This window comes from Lissotriton vulgaris, chromosome 10 (genome assembly GCF_964263255.1).
Source record: "Lissotriton vulgaris chromosome 10, aLisVul1.2, whole genome shotgun sequence".
Classification (NCBI taxonomy): domain Eukaryota; kingdom Metazoa; phylum Chordata; class Amphibia; order Caudata; family Salamandridae; genus Lissotriton; species Lissotriton vulgaris.
In genome coordinates, this window is record NC_141698.1 from 169,990,708 (window position 1) to 170,017,757 (window position 27,050).

At 43.8% G+C, this 27,050-nt stretch overlaps 1 protein-coding gene across 1 annotated transcript in view; it reads right to left on the minus strand.

The window, feature by feature from the left end:
• Positions 1-27,050, minus strand: part of UMOD (uromodulin) — a 260,131-nt gene that overhangs the window by 101,786 nt on the left and 131,295 nt on the right. Inside the window, exon 12 of the mRNA XM_086939738.1 lies at positions 363-520. Within this exon, the coding sequence (XP_086795864.1) occupies positions 363-520 (158 nt within the window). The remainder of the gene's footprint in view (positions 1-362; positions 521-27,050) is intronic.

Consider the following 27,050-nt stretch of genomic DNA (forward strand, 5'->3'; position numbering starts at 1 on the left):
TGTGTACAGTAATAATTCAATTTTACACTGAACCAGGAGTTTGCACCGAAAATAGGTTTAGCAGCCTAAAAGTGATCAGGTCTAAATAGAGAATTTGATCGCGTTAAGTTCTGCAAATTCTATGAGGCATAGTTACACAATTTTTTAACCTGTAACCTAAGTCGTGACTCGTGACATAAATATGTGAAGGAGCTCCTTTCTGTGAGGGCACATTTTTCAGTGTGAGCTTTTAGCTATAGAAGGAAAGCTTAAATCAGTTTTTGATACCGTGCTTTCATCAAAATAACTACCCAGTATTCCAGTCGCGACAGGCTTTAGGACATAAACACAGGTTTTGAGAGGATTTACAAATGACCACTTACCTTGACATGGGCTTCAGTGCTGTTAGAAGACTGAGCTTCATATCGAGTGGATAGGTGCAGGAGTAACTTATGTTAAGTTCCCTGTCTCTTGTTATTATCTGATCTGATCTCATCGCCAAAAATATCATGTTTGTGTAGGTGGCGTGGGTTTCGTTTGTCTGTGAATAAAGAGAATATTGGAAGTTTAATCATCCATAGAGCACTTTCCAAATCACCATAACTCTAACAGGACTGGGGCGTAGCTGCCAATGGTGCAGCTTGAGCACCAGCACTGGGCCCCAGAGGTGTGAGGTGTCCCCTAGCGTTCTGCACTGAATTAAGTTTATTTAATAAGCTCCCTGACCCCGCGATCTATTGAATCGTCAATGGGGTGGGAGCAGGGCTGGCCATTAACATGTGCAAACTGGGCCCACGCCCAGGGTGCTGACCTCCAGAGGGGCACTGAACATCCATGCAGCAGTCTTATAACTATGTAGGTCCTAAGAAAAGTGTGTTTAAACTAACCCTGGGCGAAGTTCTATGCTATGCTCGCGTAGTTTGCAAAGTTTGCTCTACTTCGCACTACGCGAATTGCACGTAGCACAGAGCAAACACGCATAGCGTAGCATAGCGGTCATTTTTTGCTTGTTTGCGGTCCTCAATGTCAAGTTGGCGACCACGAGCGAGCAAAATGACATCCCCGGCAAGACTTTTTCCTCGATTGCGATCAGCAACATCAAGTTACCGATCGCGAGCGTGGAAAATAATCCTCCTGGCGAGATTCTCAACAAGGGGAGGTCAGGTTTCTCATTGCGAGTGGTCGCGTAAGCGCACAACAGCTCGCAATGAGAAACTATCAGCTCGCTTTGAGAAAGCTGCAGCTAGAGTACAAATCTACTCGAGCGGCAGAAAACGACTGCTTGCACTGTGCAAGATGCGGTTTGCACTGATTGCACAGTGCGGACAAGCATCCAACACTGTGCAATCAGTGCAAACAGCATTTTGCACAGTGCACTACGCAGCTCGCGTAGTGCAAAGTGCACTTCACGTAGCTACGCGTAGCGCTACTACACGAACTACGCCCAGGGTTAGTTTAAACACCCTCTGAATTAAACGCTAGTGCAATTCAGCCATGCTCTTGAGCCGAAACGCCCTTGACTTCAGTAATCTCCAAAGATGGATGTTCCTGGTAGGAATAAAGCATGATCTATCTCCATGCCCTATGCCTAGTACCCTGCTTACACGTCCTAGTGGGCCCAGCTTGCAACTGTGCCCAGTGGACATTGAAGATGGAGCAGCATTTACACCCATGACCTGTGCTCTGTACTTCTCCACAGAGTATGCATCAGCCACTAGACATGGCAAATGGACCCAGTTTTACTAAAGATGTGATGCCTTTGTTTCTTAGACATTACAAAAGTGTCAGTATCTATGGGCCATATGTATCAAGCTAATTAGCATTCGCAAAGGCCGAAATTCTGCTAATTTCGGCCTTTGCGAATGCTAATTTGACAAATGGTATGTACCAAACATGTTTGATGCAAAATAAGGAATAGCAAAATTTGCAATTCCTTATTTTGCGATTGCACTTAAGGAATCGCAAATTTAGCGATTCCTTAAATGCAATGTATCAAACAAAAAATATTCAAAAAATGCCATTAAGGATTCGCAAATTACCACCAACTTCTAGTTGGTGGTAATTTGCGAATTCTTTTCAAAAAGCTTTTTTCCAAAAAACAAAAGGTGGCATGTGACGCCCATACATGCCCTTAGGGCATGTATGTGCGCCATATGCCCCCAAATGTCTTTTTCAGGGGTGCAGCAGGGTGTTCTTGAGACACCCCTGCACCCTTGAAGAAATTCCTAATTTGCGATTAGCTAATTGCTAATCGCAAATTGCACCTTCATTCCTATGGGCCTCCTGGCCCATGGAAATGAATGGGTAATTTGCGATTAGCAATTTGCTAATCGCAAATTAGGAATGGTAAAGAATCGCTATTTAATAGCGATTTTGTACATACATACCGTTTTGCGAATTCCAAATAGCGATTCCTTAAAATTCGCTATTTGGAATTCGCTAAACGGTAGTATGATACATATGGCCCTAAAAGAGCAGATTTTCAAAACTCCTTTTGCCCAAACCCCATGCACCATCATTGACCACCTGTGCTTCTTCAAGGCATTCCTTGCCCAAAATCCTGAAAGTGGGTCTGCTTGAAAGCTCCATATTTCAACTGGAGTCTCTTTCCTAATATTGTGGGGTAGCTCGTAACGGCATGTGCAATAAATCAAGTGCACACTCATGTGGGAACAGGTTTCTGTGTCATGGTAATCGTGCTGCTGCAGGAAAGGGGAATGTGAAGTGCCGCTTAGAAGTAAGGCATTGCACTGTGGGGTGGCAGCTTACTTGGGCGGGGTGCTCTAGCATCCCAATTTTCCTGCTCTATGTACATTGCGAGGATCGTTACGAGATACACAAAAGTTATTTGGATTTACAAATATTTCCATGTCACAATGGTGTTTATAAGCAAATTTAAAAGTCAAACATTCTGGACACTTTGGGGCAGATTTACAAGGCACTTACAACACATTTGTGCCGCCCCTGCGTCACTCCTGTGACGCAGCAGCGGCGTAAAGCAAGCACCATGCTGTGACGGATTTACGTGACGCATCCCCCGTAAACCCCTACACCATATTATACCTGCGTCAGGTATAATGTAGGGTTACTGTTGCAGTGTGGGCGGTCCGTCACAGGAAAGCCTCGGAAAAGTGCCTGAGTAAAATCTACAAGATTTCACGTAGTCACTTTTCTGTCGCAGCTGAGTCAAAACCTTGCGCAATTGCTTGATGCAGGCATAAGGCATGACGCAGCATATTAGAGATAGGCCGGGTTGCAACAGTGCTGGAGTTGCGTCGAGCCCGCGACACGACTCTAGCACTGCGCCAACCTTACGGTGGCAGATGCGACATGCAACTGATTATACGTTCACCACAGGGTGTCGCATTATAAATGCGGCGCATCCGTGGTGGCGCACGGGTAGTTTTGCATGTCGCAAGTTTTCCGTTGCATCCCTGCTGATTTTCAGGGATGCGCCAGACTTTGTAAATCTGCCCCAACATTCTTTTTCGTCAATCTTTTCTCCTTCTGAAACTGCTTTACCGGAAGATAGGACACTACGTGTCATCTGTAAAATGTATGTTTCAAAGAGTAAGGGAGGTGAAGATTACGGGAGCATTGCAGAATAATACAGATAATCTTGAGTCTGCAAGAGTGCACCATAACGTAATTTTTATCTTCAAATTCCTACTGACATTTAAAACAACCATAATATTCCTGGGGGAAAAGGCTAATTTGTGACATTTCTACTTTGTGTTAAAGAAAAAGGCAACGAAAAAAGTGTCACACATAATACATTGAAATGTCACACATAAGCCCTCAGAAAACTGGGAAATGCCACTCATAAACTGGAAACTTGGCAGCTATGTATGTACCATCCACATTGGTAATAAAATAATCACATTATGCACTGTCTATTGTAATGATTTATTTACCAATATGGATGGCACATAAAGCAGGAAAACGCACTTGGCGGACACCCACTGTAGACCGGTGCTTGCCCTCAGTGTTGGCATTTTACACTGACCTTTGCGTTATGCGAGGGGCAGGTGGCCAGGCAGGCACCTTTGCTGACACATGCACTAGTGCGCATGTCCAAGGCATGGTGGAGGCCCAAGGGGTTAATTCACTGCTTCCATGGCCTGCCTTTATCTGGGGCCTTTGAGGTCCTGCCCCGGATGACGCATAGTAGCCAGGGTCAGATTGGGATCACAATTAAGCCTGGGCACTCCCAAAAAATGTATCCCACATTTCCAAATGGTACTCTTTTTTGTAGTTTTACGTAATATGAACTCGGTCCAAAGTCATTGGAACAATTACCATGAGCACCAGCAGCATTGTACAGCATCAAATTCATTTTTATTTTAGGAAGGTAGATTAAGTGATTTGCCAGAATTACTGTTGAGCTGACACCACAACTCGAACTGACTTTCCCACTTCCATAGTCAGCAGTTCTGAGACCATAATGATACATGCTATGTTTCTTTTTTACTCTTGGGAAGGTGGCCTCACAGCGACCTATGCAACCACTCCCCAACCCCTCCACTAAAGCCTATAAAACCGAGGTAGAAGCACCTGGTAACTTCCCTTTCTAACCCTATCTCATTATACCCTTAGGGTATGACCTGACAGGGGAAGGGGGGTCAAGAAAAGGATACAGCTGATGCTGCTACTAAAGGAAGGCTTAGGCGAGATGGCACTCCCGCGTGGCCCCTGGACACTCCCGCCCTCTCCCTGACACTGCTTCTGGGCCGGGCAAGACCCACGAGCCAGGGGCAGAGATGAGAATGCCCTCAGGGCCAGAATAACACTTGTTCCCAGCCTCAGTTTAAAAGCATGTCAGGGGAGTGCCCATGATACTGGCAACACTTTACAGTGGTCTTAGCGGGGACAGGGGAACAGTATCCGCTAGTAGAGAATAAAGGTGACAGGGGCAGGAAGGGGGACGATAGGAGAGGGGTTGAAAATATACATATTTTTTAAAAGGAGATTACCTTTTCCGCCGGCTGCATCTCTCCTTCACTTCTCTACTCTTCCTGAGTCCGGAAGAAGCTGCAGGAAGCGCCCGGGGACACAGACTCCCCTGAGCCAACCACAAAGCAGCGTTGTGTTTGGTTTGAGCGCTGTGTATCAGCGCTTAGATCGGGACAAGGAGTCGCTGCATATTCCCTACCTGGCTGTCCATTAGAGCCTGGTGTTGACTATGGAAAGTGCGTATGGCTGCTTGGCCGGCCAAGCAGTCATGTACACTTCGTGAGCATGGTCCACTCCTCCTCCCTGATGCACCAGCCCTGCCCGAACCCAGCCCCGCAGCAACCAAAAATAAGATGATAATAATGTTCATTTATTATCATTTTATTTTTCCTTTTTTCACTGCTCTAAGAGCAGTGCGGCAACAGTGGGGCAACGCTCCTCCGCATTAGTGGAGGGGCCGCCACCTGGGAAGACCAAATGTTTCTGTGGGCCCTTTTTACAGAGGCAGTAAAACATCAGCCCACAGATGACCCTGTGGTGTGGCTGTATGCCAATTATTAATGCCTCCACAGCCCACCCTTTTCCAAGTCGTCATAGGGAGGGATCAGTATGCCTCAGGGTCACTGCCACACCCCACTATGAAGAGTTGGGAAAGGATGGGGTTACCTTACCGTCCCAGCCTCCACAAGACCTCATACCCACTCCAGAACTAGTAACTTTCCGAAGCCTTCCTCCCAGCTACCATCACCCAACACTGCTGGGTGAATTACAAAATCTTCGTGTTATGCCCCTGATTAGGGCAATAATCGTAATTTTGGAAAACATTGCTGCAGTTCACTATTCCATCTATATTGACATTAATCGAACATTTTGGCACAGACAGTGCTATTGAATGGCCACTAAAACCTGGGAATTGGATAAATTCTCTCTTGCATAAATGAGCCTATCTTTAGGCAAGTTAAAATGTGTGCGGCCTACTCTATTGGGACAGGGCATCTGGGTAAACCTGCTTTTAATCCTATTTTCTATGGTGCCTCAATGTGTTCCTGCGTCAACACAGTCTTGCTCCCCAGCACATGTTATTTTAGCGCTCACCACTAACGCAAGCAGAGCAGTTTTAAGGCATTGGACAATGTGGGCTCTGGCCCAGGGCCCCATTCTTTCTGCGGGCCCCCTGATAGATGGGCTATGTTTTCACATAGTCCTGCGCTGATGACCTCCAATGGTTCTTAAAGATAAAGGGGCATATTTACAATAACTATCGCATCCCTGCAAATCAGCAGGGATGCGCCAGTTATTCTGCGCCACAGCTCCGCCATTATGGATGCACTGCATTTACAATGCGGCGCACCATGGGGCAAAAACGGCGGGGATGCGTGACCCATCTGTGCCGTAAAAGTGACGCATTGCTGGAGTTACGTCGCAAGCGCGACGCAGCTCCAGCTGCAGCAATGCTCTGGGGCCCTATCTAGTTAATGCTGCGTCAATCCTTACACCTTCAGGCAGGCGCAGGGTTTTGACGCGGCATGGGCCTAAAAGTGACTGAGTGAAATCTTGTACAAAAGTGACGCAACGGCGGCGTAAATGAGGCGCAACGGGCTGGTAAATCTGCCCCAGATTGTTTTAAGTTTCATTTTGCTTTAATTTATTTTTAATACGAGTGATCTGTGAGAGTCAATTACCTATATTTTGCAGATAAATAATGTTTAGCTTTCAACACCGTGCAACGTCCATAAAAAGTTCCTTTTAGATCTAAACAGCACCTCAACTATGAGAAATGGCAGTCTGTTGCAGAGATATGAAATAATATTAGTGAGCTGCTGCTATGTTACAGTTTTGAAAACACCCTGAGTATTAGATAGAAACACATTTAGAATTTGGACCAGTGTGCCTCTGCAGTGTCAGTGACCTGGCCAAAAAGGGCATGAAAAAGCTGAAATTGGATCATAAATTCAAAGCTGTCCCGAACAGGGGCCCCTGAAATACTCTTGGCCCAGGGCCCCCAAAATCCATAAGAGGTTCCTGAAGGCGAGTAGCACGTTCCTAAGCCTTGCTGTCACTCCCCAGGAGAGGTCAGAGGGGAACCTGCGGTTTACAGAGATCACATTTATTTGTGGAAGGGGTGGGGGCCACAGTGCATTCGGATGCTCAAATTTTATAACTCTATTGTATGGGACACAGTTTACAATCATTCCTGTTTGAAATTCAGAAGAGGGGTCTATTGTTTTCACATTTGAGTTACTCCCAGGAAAAGGGATGAGGGAGATGGCAGTTTGTCTAGATGGTGGTTGCTTTTCAGCCGCAGCCTATGCAGGTAAGAGCAGTGTGGCTGGCTGGGGGGGGGGGTTGGGGGGAGGAGGTGGGGGTGAGGTCAGAAGGGGGGATTTCGGTGGAGGATGACGAGGGAAAATGAAATAAATAAATAATTTTCCCTCGTCATCGTCCGTCGAAATCCCCCCCTCCTCACCCGGCCCCGCCGCTCTTACCTGAGTGGCCTGCGCCTGCTTTTTACACATTTTGAGTTTTGTTCCCAGAAAGGAGAGCTGCATTTTACATTTGTTTTTATTTAAAACCCTTGTGGGGATGGTTTTGCCTTTTACTGGCCAGTAGGTTCTTGCTATATTTGGGCATTTTGATCACTTAAGCACACCAAAGGAGCACATGGGGTTGGGGATGAAGCTGGAGGCCTAATATGGGCCCTAGTTCAGATGCTCCAATAGGCCTAAGCCCAAGGCCTAAATCTGTTTCTTGTGTTGTCACTTCCCATGTGTACTTGCCTCATACTGCACACATTTCCGGTCCCCTCTGGATAGGGCTTAATTCGAAGTATCTTTCCCCCGGTGAAGTCCCTGAGATATGTGCTGCTGTTACCTGTGGCAAGGAGTTTGCAGGCCTCATCTGTGTTTTTGCAGTGTGCAGCACACCCTTCGACATAACTAACCAAAGCATTTTTCCGTAAGTATTTCTTACATCTGGAAAATGACGATTAAGTCGCAGCGGAGTAAAACACATATTCTTCTAGGCAGTGCTTATTTTGTAAAATATTAAGTGGCAGGGATCTGACCAGGAGGATACTGCAGCTTGCACCACACATCGGCCTTGTCATTGCTGCCAAAACAACTACTAACCATCTCTCTCTCATATAAAAGTGACAGTTCAGATTATTCCAGGTCCCCAAAGATAAAGGAATGGCTGGGAAGGCAGGAATTAGTACTATTTTAATGTATATTATATTCCTAAACAACCGTTGTTCTGCTTATCTCTAAATTAGATGACAGCACCACCATGTGGCAGACTGTCAACACCACACTTAGAACAATTAGGTGTTGGTTCCGAGCACCAGAAACCAATTAAGAGCAGGTGCTGAGCACCAGAAAGCACCAGCTCAAATTAAGCACTGCTTCTAGCTAACTTGCACTGAATCACGTACAGAACTAGAAAATTCTGAGCTGGCATCGTTCCCTTCCCAGTGCACCCACGTACCTCTCATTTAAGCATCTGCATGGTTGCTTGTTTGTTTTTCGAGCTCACTTGTTGGATATTTATTAAACTGTTTTTTTACATAGAGCTATCAAAATCCATTGTTGTTTGGCAGAGCGCTTTACACAGAAAATAGGTACTTGTATAGAAATGAGGGATAGGTGAAGTAAGTAACATAAACTAATCATAAGAATGTAAGGTACGGTAGGGCTCGCATATATCAAATTATGAAGAGCGGCTGTGAGAACGACGAGGACGAAAAGTAGTTTATCGATAAGTGTAAAAAGAACAATTGATGGACAGAATGCAGAACAATGTCATCAATTCACCCCAGTACAGAGATCTGGGCCTAAATCCATCGTTTTTTTGCTCACCACGCCATTCCAGTTTGGACCCAGTTTATCAATAAGTTCTGGGATTTTCAGAGTTTATTTTTCTGTGGTAGATTATATGTTATTATGCTTTTACTGCTTTTGATACGGCTTGTTCTCTTATTGGAGGTTTCATACCTGTAGTGTGTAGGCTTCTGCAGAGCTTCATACAGTGCTCCTACCACGCCTCATAGTGGCCATTCATTCTCACACTCTAAACAAGCATTTGCAATGCAATCGGTCTCGCCTTTGGAACCTTATAAGTAATTAGTGATGCAGCATATCGCACATTAATTTCTGTGGCTATAAATGTATCACTGTGTAGGTGCTCTGTCAAATAATCAGATGCAGCCCCCATTAAAATTGTACACCATGGGGTTGTTTGGCGGCTAATATAAAGTAAAATTGTACACCCCTGGGGGGAGTAAATAAAGTGCAGAGGAGCTGTTGCCTTCCTTGAGAAGCCTGGGGCGAGTTTAGCCTCCAGCTTTATGCTACCTACACCCACCTTTAGGTACAGAGATCTGTTCAACACAGAGGGAGAGAGCAGGCCACCTGAGTAGAGTGCAACACATACCTGGAACTCACAAGTCACAGGAGGTGGCCTGCCTGCAGCCCAATGACCCCTAGTGACTGAAACAAGCCTGAGCCCGTTTGTGAGTCTGTGGAGGATATTGAATAAATCCCTCTTGATTTTCAAATAAGTATTATCATAATGCCTCATACCACGCATTCAACATTGGAGGACAAAGGAACCCAAATTATTATAAAAGTATTTCCCTCTCATCCTCAAATGTGAATGTCACAGGAACCAGTGACTCGAACAGTAGCATGTCCCGACACCACATGGGTGAAAACAAAACTTACTGCCGCCTTATGTCTTCCCTAAACTAGAAATCATACGAGTTCCTCAGTAAACAGACCAACCACTCAGTCAGTTCATGATCATGCAGTTTACAGGTAGTCAATAAATCAATGAAAACGCTGATAATATAATCTAAATAATAGTGAGTGAGTGGAAGGCTGAGTGAGGGTTGATACATGTATGTGTCTGGTGGCTCAGTGGACTAAAGCAGCCACTGCAGGGACCTGTGTTCGACCTCATGGTCACAGGTTCAAATCCCGGTGGGTCCACTCAGCCTTTCATCCATCTGAGGTCGATTAAATGAGTACCATTGAGTTGGGCAACAATAAAAAATATCTGTTATTCAGCGCCAAGACACCTACAGGTAATTGTGCGCTTTACAAATGCACATGTTATGTTATGGTGATGGATAGATGGGATAATGAGTGGATGAGTTTGTCAGTCACTGAGTGACTAGTTCAAGAAGGTATGTAAGCGCACAGGTCTCTAGCTAGATAGGTGGATGCATGATGAGTGAGGGAATGGGCTTGTGTCGACCACAGAGTTGATGGATGCACGAGGGATAAATAGATGAATGTGTGAGCACATGGATGAATGTGCACATTTGTGAAGAGATTGATGGATGGATGAGTAGATGATCGAAGTATGAGAGGCTGGATGGGTGTGTGCATCTGATCACTTCAGCTTGCAGTCATTTCAAGACATAGTCTTTCCATGTCAGATGGTCAAGCGGTCCAGAGGGGCAACGAGGTGAAGTGATGGGGTTGGTCCTCGACAGACTGCAGCCGGGACCTGTCGCTCTGGCAAAAGAGCTTGTTCTCAAGAATGCATAGTTAATTCTGTCCAAAGACTCAGCGCTTTCCAAAGAGAGCAGTGCAGATTCTGGCTGCTGTGAAAGTCATATTTGAGGTTTAACCCTTTTTTAGGGAATAAGCTACGTAGCAAAGGGCTCAGATGCAGGGGGCATAGTTCAGTTGGTGCAGCAGATGCAGTGGCACCAGGGCACAGGGATCGGAGGGGACAACTGAACCCTGATTATTGCACGGAGACACCTGAGAGCACTCTGCTGAGCCCTCATATAAAAGGAGCTTCAAGGGTCACTTTTGTTTCTGTTGCTTGCTTTGTGTTCGGGCCAGCTATTTGCCGGATATGGACACTAAGAATACTAAGGCTGCAATGCCAATATGGGAGGAGGGACCATTGCACACAGTGAAGGAGCATTGCGGCCGACCAAAATAAACCAATAGTGAAAGTGCCATGGGGTGGGAACAGACAGAGAAAGGAGAGACCAACACCAATAACAAGCCAGCATTTTTTAATGTCACAGATAACAACCAATGGCAATCGGTGGGTGTTCCAAAAGGAATATATGACGTCACAACACATGCAATTACAATGCATGCTTTTACAACGCAGTCTTTACATCGCAACTACCATTACATTGCATGATTTGACAACACATGCCATTGCAAAGCATTTTTAAAAACTACCATTACAGCACATTCCATTACAATGCATATCATTACAATGCATACCATTACAACGCATAATACTTTTAGGGCAACAGGAGCGTTAGTGTTGGATAGGGTAGCAGTACAAATGACTATTCCTACTCCAGTGAGTGCAACAGTAGGGTACGTGTTGGATAGTGCAGGGGTGAAAATTACTAGTCCCACTCCAGTGAGTGCAACAGTAGGGAAAGTGTTGGATAGTGTAGGGGTAAAATGTACTATTCCCATTACCCCAAAACCCATACCCACCCTAATACTAAAAACATCTCAATTACTTACCTTATAATGCGTTGAAATGGAATGTGATGTGATGGTGTGCGTTGTAATGGCATGTGTTGTAGTGACAAGCATTGTAATGGCATGATTTGTAATGGCATGCAATGTAAAGGCAGTTGCGTTGTAAAAGTTGTGTTGTAAAAGTAGGTCATTGTAATGACTGCGTTTCAATGGATGTTTCCCTTCCAAAAGCCAACAGAAGACTATACAACAGGTCTTCTAGGCTTGACCCATAAATGTAACTAGGAGCATCAGAGATTACTTTGTACAATGGATGGATATACTATGATTTATGACTTCGAATGATGGAAGGAAAAGGTCATCCCACAGATATGCAGATTTGGGGCCTTCTGTTTGTAGTTAGATCTGTGAAGTTCGGCTAAAAGGCTATCTTAAATGCTGAACATGCTGCACATTAGTTCTGTCTTTTACGTGCAAAAGGAACAGGGGCTGCCAGCTCCATAGGCTGGGCAACTGCAACAGAGAGGTTTTTGTACAATGTATATCCTCAACCAAACAATCAAACCGGATTTGTATATCGTGGCTAATCACCCGTGAGGGTATTCAGGCGCTGAGGATCCTGCTGTGGAGGCTCATTTAAACAGCCACGTCTTGAGTCCTTCCCTGAGTTTCATCAGAGAGGGAGAGGTCCGTAGGTGAAGAGAGCGGTTGTTCCAGGATCTGGCTGCCAGGTAGGAGAAGAAATTACCTCAGCTGAAGCTTCGGCGTATCCAAGGAGTGTGGTGAGGTGAAGGGAGGTGGGGCACAGGTGTCTGCTGGGTTGGTAGAAGATCAGGCGGTGGTTGATGTTTGCTGGTCATTGGTTGTGCAGGGCCTTGTAAGTGTGGATCAGCATCTTGAAGTAACAACTCTTCTGAATGGGGAGCCAGTTGAGTTTTCTGAGGAGGGTGGTTATGTGGGCCCATTTCACGAGGTCAAGGATAAGTCTGGCTGTGGAATTCTGTATTATATGTAGTTTCTTCCGGAGGTGTGAAGTGGTCCTGTGTAGAGTGTGTTGCCATGATCCAGCCTACTGGTGATTAGGAGTTTTGTGGTGGTTTGCCTTGTGTTAAGCAGGAGACATTTGAAAATCCTGTGCTGTAGGCAAAGGATGAGGAAGCAGGCGGGCTGTCCAGGATAATGGAGATTGCGGCATGCTCTGCTGACGTGGGTGAAGATCCTTACTCAGGTAGCTACCAGGAGTCATTACATGGGAAAGTTTTGTTCCCAAAGATGAGTACTTCAGTTTTGTCAGTGTTGAGTTATAGGCAGTTGTCTTTCATCCAGGGGGAGATACTCTTCATGCACCTGTGGAAGTTAGCCCTCATAGTGGCAGGCTCTTTTCATATGGAGAGAATGAGGTGGGTGTCGTTGGCATAGGATATAATGTACAGTCCATGTTTTGTATTGGTGTTGGCCAGAGGGGTCATGTAACTGTTGAACAGAGTGGGGCAGAGGGGAGAGCCTAGCGGGATCCTGCAGATGATGTTCTTGTGTTCGGAGGTGAAGGGAGGAATCCTGATTCTCTGAGTTCTTCCAGTGAGGAAGGAGGCAGTCCTTGAACTCTGATGTAGTAGAACCTCTTGATATGGGTGTGGTGGGATAAGGTGTTGAACGCTGCTGAGAGGTCAAAGAGGATCAGGGCTTGCTTTTCTCCTCAGTCAAGGATGACTGTAATGTCCTTGGTGGCAGCAATATGGCGGTGTTGGTGCTGTGACTGGCACAGAATCCAGACTAGGAGATACCCACAAAGTTGCTGTTTTCCAGGTGTTTCGTGAGTTGGTGGTTGATGGCTTTTTTGAGGATCTTGGAGAGAAAGAGGAGCGGTGAGGTAGGCCAGAAATTCTTAAGTCTGCTGGGGTCAGCGGACGGTTTCTTGAGAAAGGGTTTGACTGCAGCGTGTTTCCATTCATCAAGGACGATGGCCATGGTACTGGATGTGTGGAAAATGGTGCTGAGTTTGGAGCTGATTTTCTGATTTCCCAGAATGAAAATGTGGTGGGGCATGAGTCCATAGGTGCTCCTGAGCAGACAGAGTTCATGATGGCTGTGGTGCTTTGAGTGGTGAGCTGATCTATGGTGGTTAGCAGATGGTCGGGCCTTGCATCTGTTGGGGCGATGAGGCTGAGGATGTCGGCGGCAGTGGTGTTGGGGCTCAAAGTTTTGGTAGATGTTGGTGATCATGTTGCAGAAGAACTCCGCAGGCTGTCACAGAGTTCCTGGAAGGGTGTGATTATGTGTTTGGAGGCTGAGGGGTGGGAGAACTTCCTGACGATGTTGCATAGCTCTTTGCTGTGGTTGGAGCTGGACTCCATGCGGGTGGCAAGTGTGTACCATTTAATTCTCATCAGGAGTTGGTGGTATTGGTTGAGCGAACTATTGTAGGAGGTTCAGTCAGCATACTTGGTAGTGTGCCATGTTCTTTTTAGTTGCTTGCAGCTGCATTTTGTATATCTTAGTTCCGTGGTGTCCCAGCTGGACTGTTTGGAGGGTCTCTTAGGTTTTGTGGGATTGATGAGGCTCACTCTGTCAGCTCATTCGGTGATCCAGGCGTAGAAGTTCTTGACAGCCTGTCCTAGGTTGATAGAGGTGTTCGGGTGGGAGAAGTTGAGCGTGTTGGTCCATTGGCTTTCTCAGCCTGTGCTTCAGCTTCAGGGAGGGATGCTGGAGGTCTGGCAGTGGTTTTGGAGGGCCAGTGATGGCGAGGTGGACAATGGCATGGTCTTTCCAGGTGAGTTCAGTGATGTAACTGTGCTTGGCTCTGTTGCTTGCCATGAAGGTGGAGTCAAGTGTGTGTCCTGCGATGTGGATGGGGCTGGTGACTAATTGAGTGAGGACGAGGGTGATCATGCTTTCAAGGAGGTTGGTGGTGTTGGTACAGTGCGAGTAATCAAGGTGGAAATTGAGGTCTCCAAGTAAGATTTAGTGCTTGGAGTCACTGGTGAGTGGGGCGATGAAATCAAGAATGTCTGTAGGCAAGAGTGCCTCTGAAGGTGGTTTTTCCATCGGTGTGCAGTTGGAAGTTGAGCTGGTCCTTGATCGCTGATTGCTTCCATGTCCATGTTTGTTGATATGGCCTTGTGTGTTATCTTGTAGCTGTTGGGTGATGTATAGGCAATGTCAAGTGAAGATGTGGGTTGAGCCAGGTTTCAGTGAGGATGATGGTGTCAGGGGTGAGGAAGGTGATGGTGTCCCAGATTTTGGTGGCATGTTTGCAGAGAGTCCGTGCATTGAGCCGAAAGCAGTGTAGATGTTCTGGGGTGATTGTGGTTGGTGTGGCCGGGGTTGCCGTACGAGAGGAAGCTCTGGCTTTGCAGGTGAAATGGCAGTGCTGGCAGGAGAAAGGTCCTCCAGTGGATCATGGTGTAGTGTGTCAGCAGATGGTTTTTCAGGTTCCAAGGTCCAGGGCTTAGGGTTCGGTGGCAGTGTAGCAATGGGAGGAGGGAGAGCCAAGGTTCCTGGTACTGGGCAAGGTCCAGTCATGGGAACGCACTGATTGGCTTGATTTTAGCACGCTGGCAGCGTGGCTGTTCTGCTGCTTCTATTAAGTAGGTCCTGGTGAGTGGACAGGACTTAACTAGAGGCAGGAATCGCAGGCAAAAAACGGCGGCAAAAGTGGGCAGCGACGGGAGAGCAGCAGGAAAAACTATCAGGCTAGTGCAAACAAAGGGAAACAAAAGCAGATTTATATACAGAGGTAAAAGGTATGAGCAGTACAGTCAATCAAAGGCTAAACAAGTTACGTTTACAGCAGAAAACGCTGTTAGCATTAAAAGTGGTAGAACAAAGTTCAGTTACAGAAAATACACTGTTGCGGTGAAGAAAAGTGGCTAAACAAGTTAAGTGGTGACAGATACAATGTATAAACAGCAATGAAAGGAAACGAGGCACTCAGCAGCAAGGGGGAGCTGGCACTGGGACCTGCTTCCAGACTGAACTCACATATTTGAATGAGATTTCATATGTGATCATGAAAAAACACGAGGATCGATGAATTTACATATTTGCTCAGGATCACACAATTTTAATTGCGTGTAATTCGGGATTTATTCAAGGTTTTCTGGTTTCACATTGTGCAAAACACTCACCAGACGGGTTTCTTTTTCTCTCTATTTTACATCAAATGGTAATACTCCTTCTTTAATTCTTGGCACTTACAGTTAGAGAGTAGGTGGTAAGTGAAATCTACATGAAGAGAGTCTAGATGAGAAAAGGACAGGTACAGAGAAAACAGCATGAGACAGAATCTGTAAAATATAGGTCAAGGCAGACAATGTTGGAGAAAGGTGAGGGATAATAGAAACATGGAAAGGTGGCAAGAACATGATTTCCATTTCCATTTTAATTTTGCAATTACCACTCATCCTATGAGATCATCAATGTAAATGGCATGAAGATCTTTCAATGTTATCAACTAGATGCACTGCAGCGACAGCTGTGTATGCATGTAAGATAGTTAAAACCCTTACTTGTCGCTCTGTGCAGCTTGCACACTACAGTAACATGTTGAACATATTTAATGCAGTAAAATATAGGGTAGTTTTTCATGTCTTTAAATATTTCAAGACTACATATTCACAATTGCTTCATAAACCACACTTTCTCACTATGGCCAGTTGTACAACCGTTTTTTGCGGTCGCAAATGGAAGTTTGGCCCATTTGCGACCGCAAAAAAGGAATCCGGGCAGGTACAAACACAAAAAAGCGTTTGCGACTCTCGCTATTAGGAAGGGTCATCCCTTCCTAATAGTGAATGTCAATGCCATGTACTATTGATTTGAGACCTCAATTGCGTTTGCAAAACACTCACAGTTTACCGCCTACTTCAAATAAGTGGTAAACCACTCATAAACAGGAAAGGGTCCCCAGGGGACCCCTTCCCCTTTGCGAGTGTGTGCTAAAATATTTTTCAAGAGCAGGCAGTGTTTCTAGGAAAAAGTTTCATTTTACTTTTTTGAATGCATCAGACATGGTGGTCTGCTGACCCCAGCAGGCCACCATCCAAGTGAGTGCTTGCCATTCCCAATGGGGTCAACAATTGCGACAGCCTCATGAATATTGATGAGGCATGCAATTTGCAACCCCATTGGGAATCACAAACAGTGCTGAGCGAATTGCATATTGCAAGTCACAATTCAGCGCAATTTACGATTCGCTAAAGTGAATGGTCGTACATCAGGCCCTATATTCTCTATTAAAAAGTGCTTTATAATGCACCAATTTCCACTGCTTTCTTCAAAGTTTTCTCGGGGGGAGAGCCCAGCCTGAACCATTCTAATGTCAGTCGGGCTTGCTCGCTTCACTCTCGCTCGCTACGTAAACCTCAGCCCTACCTTTTACTCCCCACCACTCTGAAATGTCACCAACTACAATTGTTGCACTTTTTTTGTAAACAAATCACACACTGAACTAATGGCATCTGAGGGCTTATGGAAGGAACTTGTCTGATCCACTACAACACTTTTTTTATGGGGTAAAAACCTTGCACTCCTGCATATCTTCTTAACCATTCTGCTTTGTTTATTTACATTCGAATCATTCCATGATCCATAGCTGCACAGCCATTTGGGGCCTGGGCCCCAGCTGCATTGCTCCTGGCTTTCAAGACCGCATTGGCCGTAGCGGGCACCTGGCATTTCTCCGGTTTGCCGCCAGGGTGGGGTCGACTTTTGGGCCAACTGGGGGCCATTTTTATTACCAGGGGCCTGCAACTTCAGCCGCCCGTGTAACAAAATCAGCCGAAACCGGCCCTTGCAAACAGCTCGGCCGCACCTCCTTCAACCCTGGGGGCCAGCCGAGCAGTTTGCCAGGGCCGGTTTTGCTTTCAAGTCCGGCCGTGCTTGCTTTCCCTGTGCCCCATTACTACCAAGGATGAAATGGCCACATGTGACAATGGAAAAATCCCTGGGGGCTGGGGTTTGGTATCCGTAAGGTTCCATTGCCCCCAGTAGCCTCCAGTCAGCCCCTGTGGGTGGCAGCAGGGCTGCATGGCTGCACATGGCAGCTGTGGCGATTCAAATACTATGGACCCTAGCAGTTAATTTGGGCAGTGGCTGTGGATGAAGCCCACTGGCACTCCTTTTCAGAGACAGACACTTATTTTCCGTCATCTGACTTTGATCCAGAGCAACAGAAGGAATAAATGGGCAGATGTATCAAGCGTTTTTTGGGCGCAAACGCAGCGAATCGCAAAATAGCAGCTTTTGCGACAAAAAAACGGGAAATGCGATGTATGAAAAAAATCACATCGCAAAAATAAGGAATCGCAAAACGTGCGATTCCTTACGTTTGCGCTACCATTTAAGAAATCGCAAAAGGCGATTCCTTAAATGGTATGTAAGAAACAAGAAAGTATTGTGAATTCACACTAAGAAATCGTAAATTACCACCAACTTGTAGTTGGTGGTAATTTGCGAATTCTTTTACAAATGCACTTTTTGCAATTTGTAAAGGTGGCATGTGACTCTCATACATGCCCTTAGGGCATGTATGTACGCCATATGCGCAAACATGTCAATTTCAGGGATGCAGCAGGTTGTCCTTAAGACACCCTTGCACCCTTGAAATTATTCTCAATTTGCAATTAGCAAATTGTGAATCGCAAATTGAGAATAATTTCCCATTCCTTCCTATGGGCCTCTTGGCCCATAGAAATGAATGGGAAAATATTCCTTAATTGCGATTAGCAATTTGCTAATCGCAATTAAAGAATTTTAAGAAATCGCTAAAAAATAGAGAATTTCTATATACATACCATTTTGCAATTCTCAAATAGCGATTCCTTAAAAATCGCTATTTGAGATACGCAAAAGGGTATCTTGATACATCTGGCCAAAAATGAATAAAACACAAGTAGGAAAGAAGGGGTAAGAGAAAAAGCTGTGACAAAAGGAGTAAGCAGGAATTTACAGGAGTGAGATAAAATGGAAGGGACTGTCTGATGGTGGATTTAAGAGGCATGAGGTGGATTTAAGTCTTCGGATCTGTGGTATTCGGAATGCTGATGTGCAATTGCACTGGCTTCTCAGCAAAACATTGTTCCCCAGTACTTATTCAGTTACAAATGAAACACTGATGGGCCATGCCCAACAAGGAATGCAGCGGTGCAGTGTGAGACAGTGCTTAGCGCCACATACTTGCCAAATCTACCAATGGCGAAATAAACATATGAGTGTGTCCCATGTTAGGCATGAAGGTTATGTTTACACATATGAACACAGACCTAGCACTCATGCTTAAGGATGACTTATTGTCCTAACGTTGAATGAAGGTGCCTCCACGTCACAGAGACACTGATTCCAGACACGTCATTCTAGAGTTACGGGCCAGATGAACAATCATTCCAAATTGCGATTCTCAAGTTGCGCTCAATTGCGAGTCGCAAAATGTGCTCTAGCCTTCCGGAGCTGACCTGCTGCCTAGTGTTCCCCTGCCTGGGGATAAGTTGGCACGGAAAACTGAGAGAAAAATTTAAATACGACTCAATGAGCACAAGTCAAATATTCGGACTAAAAACGAACGTTCAAGCATAGCAATGCACTTTGATGAACTAAGACCTAACATTGCCCAACTTAAATTCATGGTACTTGAGTTGGTGGAAAAAAAAGAAGGAAGCGACAACAACAAAACTCTGTTGCAACGCGAAACGATCTGGATTTATCGCCTTCAATCTTTGAAACCCTTCGGTCTCAATAACCGTATTGAACTTAGTTGCTACCTGTAAAGTTCATTATGACAATTGACACATTGCAATTTAAGCGGTTTGCTTCATGTTGTTAATTTAACTGCGTATTTTTTTGTAAACACTTCTTTGAAATGTTGGTTACTTATGTGTATATTTTGTGACTGTTAGTAGCACGTAACTCAGCCCAGACATAAAAGGCCGCCAGATTTTTCCGCACCTAGGTTTAGTCCGTTTTCTATTTTTTCCGACATTCTGATCACTTCCGGGTCCTGGTCAAGTTTAAACTCCCACACGTGCGCACATAGCCTTGTACGAGGAGAAACCCTTCACCTTGCTCCCCCGAGATTGCCAATCTTCAAGACGGCTTCAGCTTCGTTATGAAGTAAGTTTGTTTGACAGCTAGCCCGCATTTTCTCTGCTGACCTACCATCGTGTTAGGTCACTATTCTAACACTCCTGCCCGTTTTTTTTACAGTACCAAACTCTGACCGTTTTTACATCTCGCCAAAGAAAAACCCGGTATGTTTTTCCTTTTATTTTTTGACTTGCACTTTGAGAAAACAGCCATGGCATTCATTTTGGTTGAAATGCAAATGTATACTCAACATAATCTGACACTCACTACAAGTTAATGCAAAATGGATATTATGTGAGGAATCATTGTGTTTAAAAGCGTATTTCAAGTGTATTATTTTCACCAACAGAGCTCCTCGAGAAAGGGCCATGCCCGAAATGCATTGGAGCAGTTGTGTTTTCAGTTATAAGTTTGACATCTGTGCACAAGTTTGTTATACACAGATGCTGCTAAGGGAGATAGTTTCACTGTTACAGTTAGATGCAGGACTATCACTTATTCCCTTTTAGATACTGTTTTCACCCTGCAGACGTCAGTGCCCAGCAGAAGTGGTGAGTCAGAGAGGTGGTGTTCGGTGTCTCTAATTTCGGTCATACCCCATTCTCTTGTCCCAAATTCTAAAGCAAGTCCTCATATTCAGGGCCAGCTTTATTTATTTATTTATGCGATTTTATATAGCGCGAACTTTACCCAAAGGTGTCAGAGCGCTCTACATAAGAACCAGTTGAGAAACATAAGGACTTAGGATTACATGTGTTACATAAAGGATACAAACAGAAAAAATTGCAAATGTACAAGATGTAAAGTCACACAAGGAGGAGATACAAATGGATATACTCTAAGAGTCACATAGGAATGGTAGATAGTACAAAGGTCTACTGCAAATACTAGTGATTAGACTTATCTCTATATACATAGGGAAGGGATATGACTGGATATACTCTAAGAGTCACATAGGAATGGTGGGTGGTACAAAGGTCAACCGCATATACTATTGATTAGAGTTATCTCTATATACATAGGGAAGGTATACAAATGGATATACTCTAAGAGTCACATAGGAATGGTAGAGAGCACAATAGTCTACTGCATATACTAGTGATTAGAGATATCTCTATATACATAGGGAAGGGATATGACTGGATATACTCTAAGAGTCACATAGGAATGGTAGAGCGTACAAAGGTCTACTGTTTATACTAGTGATTAGAGTTATCTCTATATACATAGGGAAGCGATACGAATGGATATACTCTAAGAGTCACATAGGAATGGTAGAGAGTACAAAGGTCTACTGTGGAGAAGTGTGGCTCACTGGTTAGAGCAGGCAGAGGTCAGACCCGGGACCAGGGTTCGATTCCCGACGCGGCACGGTGTTGAGCTCAAATGTCCACGGACCCGATAATTCTCACTTCGGTGCCTGACCTAATCATGGGTTCACACTCTGCAACTCTGGGCATTAAGCTTGCTTAATCTTCACAACTGTCCCCCGCGGCGGGATGCCTGGCTTTCACCTTGGGGATGCCCTGTAGGGGCTATCTCACAGGGAAAAACCAGGACGGGTTCCCAAGGCAAGCGCGGAGATGCCCCTTCGGGGGTCGATTCTGGCGCTATATAAGAAATGTAATAATAATAATAATACTGCATATACTAGTGATTAGAGTTATCTCTATATACATAGGGAAGGGATACAAATGGATATACTCTAAGAGTCACATACGAATGGTAGAGAGTACAAAGGTCTACTGCATATACTAGTGATTAGAGTTATTTCTATATACAGAAAAGCAGAGTTCCATTAAGTGGGGTTGGAGGGGGATGCAGTCACAGCACGAAAGGAGGGACAGAGAAGGGCAGGAAAGTGAGACAAACCAGAGAGGGAAGCAGATAGTGACGAGTAAGACAGCAAGGAGTGTGTCAGAGGCAGCAGGAGAGACAATAGAAAGGTCGCTAGAACAGAGGGGGGAGGTCAGCGATCGCTAAAATGGCGGAGGAGAAAGGTAGAAGAAGAAGTGAGTCATAAAACGAAAATGGCGGGGAACACAGAGGTCCAGGTCTGAAAGTCCAGGTCTGAGAGTGCTGCCATAGCCAGCAAGTCTGGGGGGAGAAATGCAGCAAAGTCACAGCCTCATCGTACATGAGGAGCTGGGGCAGAGGAGTTTGATCCGGAGACCAGGGGTCGGGGAAGAAAGACCACGGGCGCCAAGACAGCTGTTCGCAGAATGGGAGGCAGTCCTGGGAGCAGGGGAGAACACGCCACAAAGCCGTCCCACATCATCTGGGGCCAAATGAAGGAGCCTCAGCAACGCCAACGCTGGATGGGCACAGGAGGAGAGCTCTGCAGGCTATGCTTTGGCAGCAGCCGATCGCGAGCTTGAAAGTCTGTCCGGGGAGTCATTTGCACCGATGTCACTAAGGCGCCGCCATTTCGGGTCAGGCAAGCCCCGGGGCAGAGTAGACTGGAGCGCATCTCTCAGGAGAGCAGCAAGGGCGCCCCGTTAGTTGCGGTGGCGCCCGGCTCACCTCTAGTGCTGGTGTAAAATTGGAGGTGAGGTTCTTTAATTTTGACTCCATTTTACATTCAGACTCCATTTTGTGTTGCCTTTACACAGGCTGCATGATTCACGAAGTGTCTCTGCCCTTTTGGACTGCAATGTGTTGAAAACCCCCGCTGTCCTTGTCCTGAAACTCATCTCAGACACCAGCTGGCCTAAACTAATTCTTGTCTGGACCACCTAATCCCTGTATCAACTATCTGTTAGCCTTTAGTATTCTTCTTGTGCTGTATCTTATCTTTTGGTCTTCGCTATTCTCTCCCTGTGTTTTCCTATTCCACAAACCTTCCCTTTGAAGCACGCAAACATGTTCTGCCATTACTGATTGACCTATAGGTGCTGTCATCGATTGACTTATGGGATCGGGCAAAGACACGACTCAAGGGGGATGTTCTGGTTACATGATGCCTTGTTTTGAGTGTTTTCCTATTGGCCAATGTTTGGCTGATCTTGCATGTCCATGTTAGGCATTTTGCATGCTTGCAAAAGCTAGGACTGACCCTTACTTTTATGCTGAAGTTTGTAACCCTAAACATATATAAGGCCTCTGTTTTCTGTATTCTTCAGACTGCCTCATTCAGTTGCTAATGCTTCTGTGTGACATAGCCTCACATAATAAAGATGTCTTTTTATTCCAGCTTCTGTGCCAAGTTCTTTATTCTATTAGTGACACCCCTGAGAATGAAGATTATGATTCTTCAAATGGCGCGGCCAACGCGGGGCTCATCAGAGAAGTGACTATCTGTGGGAGTGATCTTTTCAGAAGTCTGAAATCTACTAAGAAGGACAGAACAGGATTCTACTAAGAAGGTACTCTGGCCCACATGCATCAAGGGTTTTTGGAGTCGCAAACGGTGCGATTCCTTAAAAACGGCCGTTTGCGATTCCAAAATCCCTTTTTGGAATGCATCATGCATTTTGAGAAATTGCAACATTTTTGCGATTTCTAAAAATGCGATTGCTTTTAAGAAATCGCAAATTTGCGATTTCTTAAAAGCAATGCATGATTAGTTTTAAAATTGCGAATTCGCAATTAGGGTGTCAAATTTACCAAGTGGTTGAACCACTCGGTAAATTTGCAGAAAGTGTTAAAAACACAGCAAATGCATTTTTTAAACATTCATGTTACGGACACACATGTCCTTAGGACATGTGTGTGTGCAACATGATGCGAAAACAACATTTCATGGGTGCAAGGGGGGTTCATTTGAACCCCCCTCACCACCCTTGAAATGCAATCAGGATTTGCGATTTTCAAAGTGCGAATTCGCAATTCCCATTGATCCCTATGGGCCTTTTGGCCCATAGGATCAATGTGAATTGGGAATTCGCACTTTGAAAATCGCATAATATTTGCGATTTGGTAGAAATTGCGATTTCTACCGAATCGCAAATAATTTGCGAAAATATACATGCATCCTGTTTTGCGAATTCTAAAATGCAAATCGCTATTTTTCGCACTTTAGAACTCGTAAAATCCCGGGATGATGCATGTGGGCCTTAGTGCACAGGGATTCTGGAGATTCTTTGTTTCTGCAGCCCAGTATATTTCTGATCTTCCTGATTTTGATCCTCCACATGATGTCACTCCTGACTGAGAACCTTTAGGCGTGAGTATTCTAAAAAAAGACCGTTAGGTCATGTAGAACTTGACAGTTAGAATTTGGATAACCTTTTGATTAGTAAGAGTAAGAAGTACAAGTGGGTCGCTCCCACGATTTTGATGGTTTCTTGGTTTTGATTTGGTTATTGCAATTACCAAAGCCGAGGGGCTTGTATATATGCGAGTATATCGTTTTTGATAACCCCTTGAAGTTTGAAGCTAGATTAGTGAGCTATAAGATGCCTGGTCTTAGCAAATTTAGGACTGTAGCTTTGAAATTTGGGAATTTGTGTTGGCCAACTTTAGATATGTTTTGGATTTTGGATATGCAAATTGCAATTTGTGTAGGCAGGTAATGAGGATTTTTTGGCATGCCTGTTTTCAAGCCCATATTAAAGAATGTGTTGCTTTTTGAAAGGTGACAACTTTTGTAACAAATATGTTTTTAAATGTTTTTCATATGGAATGACACCATTTTTAACTGTTTTTCTATGGCACTAAAATGTTTTTAAGAAAAAAATTTTTATGATTGTATTATTCTCTAAATAAATTGTACAATTTTACTATATATGATTTGCAATTGTTTTTTTTATCTCAGTGTATCCTTTCCTGTGATTTATTATACATGTGGTTATGGTCTGTACTGAAGGGCTATGAGAACTTTCTTTTCCATTGAGTTTATGCCCTTTTCTCCCAATCCTATGGCAAGCTAGGGACTTACCTACATTTCTCCTGCTTTTTGAAAGGTACCATAGTGTGATGTGAAGTAAATTAGCCGCCTCCCCTAGAAGGAAAATCTAAATAGGTTTAGATTTAGAAACATATTTCTTCCTTGGTGATTTTGTATCCCCAGGGAATTAAAATATGACATAATACAAAACAAGGATCCTTTGTTCTGCGCAATTTTATGAATGAAGATATGCAGAATGATTTTTTGGGTGTCCTGCTTGCCAAAGCTAGTGAATTGAGTGTATTTTCGCTTCTTGGACATACATCGGTCTGTTGGGCTGTTTTTGCAGTCTTTTGGAACACTATTGAGAAGCGTTTCTTGTAAATATGACTTACAACTAGTATTTGCAAATGGTTTGGTTCAAGTACAGTCTGTGGTCTGTCCTTTGTTTCTGTCCTGAGTTTTGATTTGTGGGTTAAATGTGTGTTTAAATGTCTATGTGGTTTTCACATTAATGCAAACTTCTGTACGTGAATAGTGATGGCGCTATTCACGAAATGCATGGCTAAAGCGCGCTGTATTGTGTGTCCTGAGTGTTTTGACCCCTTTCTGTTTATGTCTGAAATTAGCTCAAATGTGTGTTTGTGGGTTTTTATGTTTTCAGTCTATAAAGCAAAATGTCCAAATGCTTAAAAAAATAAAATTAAACATTCACATTCACTAGGAATATAAAGGCCCCCAAAAACGAATGGTGTGTTTTGTAGAAAAACAAACTCAATGCGTTTTTTTACATACATTGTATTAGAAATTTCCAGGAAAACACTTCAGCTGAAGTAAATTTTCTCGGAACTCAGACGCATATTATAGAACATGCATTGATGTGTCTTAGTTTGAAAAAGACGGCCTCCGTGCTCATATTACAAACCCTGAGAGACAAGCTAAATAAACAGGAGTATTTACTTAGCCAGGACTTTGTCCTCAGTTAAACACGGGTGAATCCTTGCATTTCAGAATGTTGTTTTCAAAAGGTTCCAAAACTAAGGTTCATTATTTTGTATTACAGGAAGACATTTCAATTAAGGGTTTCCTCGCTTTAAGCATTTTTGTAAGCATATTCTTGGGTCTGTTGCTAAATAAAATTGTCCTTTTTAGAAAGAGAAAAATGTGGCGTAAAATGTTGTCATGTTCCAAGTTAGGCTTCTGTGCTTAGACTTATAAATGAATGTGTCTTAAAATGATAGACAAGGGATGCAGCTTGCTTTTGTATGTGGAGTTATCAAACATGATTGGGTTTATTAAAAATAATTATTAATTATGAAAAATAATAATTAAAAATAAGTGCTACAAAAATCGTTTTTTACTATTCATGAAGCTTAATGCTCATACTGTGACTTCCTAGCATTTTAATTTAATTTAAGTTGTGTTGGGCTACATAATGAAGACATTAGCATATGGAATTTTACTTAGCGCAGGCGTAAAAAACTCATTTTTCTAAGCATTTATATGGGATATGTCTAATGTCCAATCTCTGCAATTTGTAAAGAACATTCTGAGGATGATTAATATGTAACACAATTATAGGATATTTATTTTTAAGTGCCCCTAATATCAAAGTCGAATTTGGGTAAAATAGACCATTTAAAACAGCATTCTTGCCATTTATAATAGCTTTAAAGTGCTTTAGGCTTCAGTAAATGCATACATTTAGGTATAATACGAATTTGCAGGCTGTCCCCATTTGGGGTTTGCTTTTAAATGGCCCAGTGAGATCCATTTAAGGTTGATGAAATGAGTACCATTCCAACAAGCATTTGTTCTAAAAACTGGTATGTGTGGTATTAGGTTCTGTGAATTATTCACAGTAAATGTTGTTTAATAATATGGGAATAGAGATAATTTTTAGCGCCTAAAAAGGAGAAATTATTTTTAAAAATAGAGTGAATTATTGCAGGTTAGGAGAATTTAGGAAGGCTTTTTGTCTTTGTCAGCCTCACAGTGAGCAGAAGCTGGGGGCTAGGAGAGTTTTCAGAGGTTGGCTCAAGTCGCGCTGAGGTGCTATCTTTAGTTTCCCTGTAAACAATGGAAGGAGGCTGTCATGTTGACATTTGTGACCTTTTAAATTAGGACCTTGTCTCTGTGAAATGCAGAATGACCTTGCTAACAGGCCTCTAAAGAGGGGGGTTTCTGGTTTCTCCATAAGAACATCAATAAAATTAAAGAACTTAATTCCAAAGGGAAAATATGAAAAAAGGGTTTCTTTGAAAGTCCCAATATCATGCTAAATGCTCTGCAGAACTGATACATTTGTGTCTCTGCTCTGAAAAAATAATGTCTGCTAGTTGCTTTTATTTTACAGAAAATGAAGTGTTGCATTAAGTCTTAGACGGAAAATAAGACGCAGCCCTTTACTAAAATGTTGAAGGCTACATGCCTAAGTGAGAACGATTTGCCAACTAAGAATTATTTTTTCACAGTGGAAATTGTAGGTGCCAAGCAAGTATATCGGATGGCTTGACATGTGCGTTTTGTGAGTTTTTTTAATTTTATGCATGTTTTTGTTTTATGTTGCTGCTTTTGATACTATTACAAGTTTACCTGTGATGTGAAGGGATATACATGACGATGTGTATCGCTGCACAACAGTTGGGTTGATTTGCTAAATTTCACAGATATGATATTTTCATTTTTGTGAACACGACACAGACAACACTTCACCAGTGTATGTCAAATTTGGCTATAAATAGTAT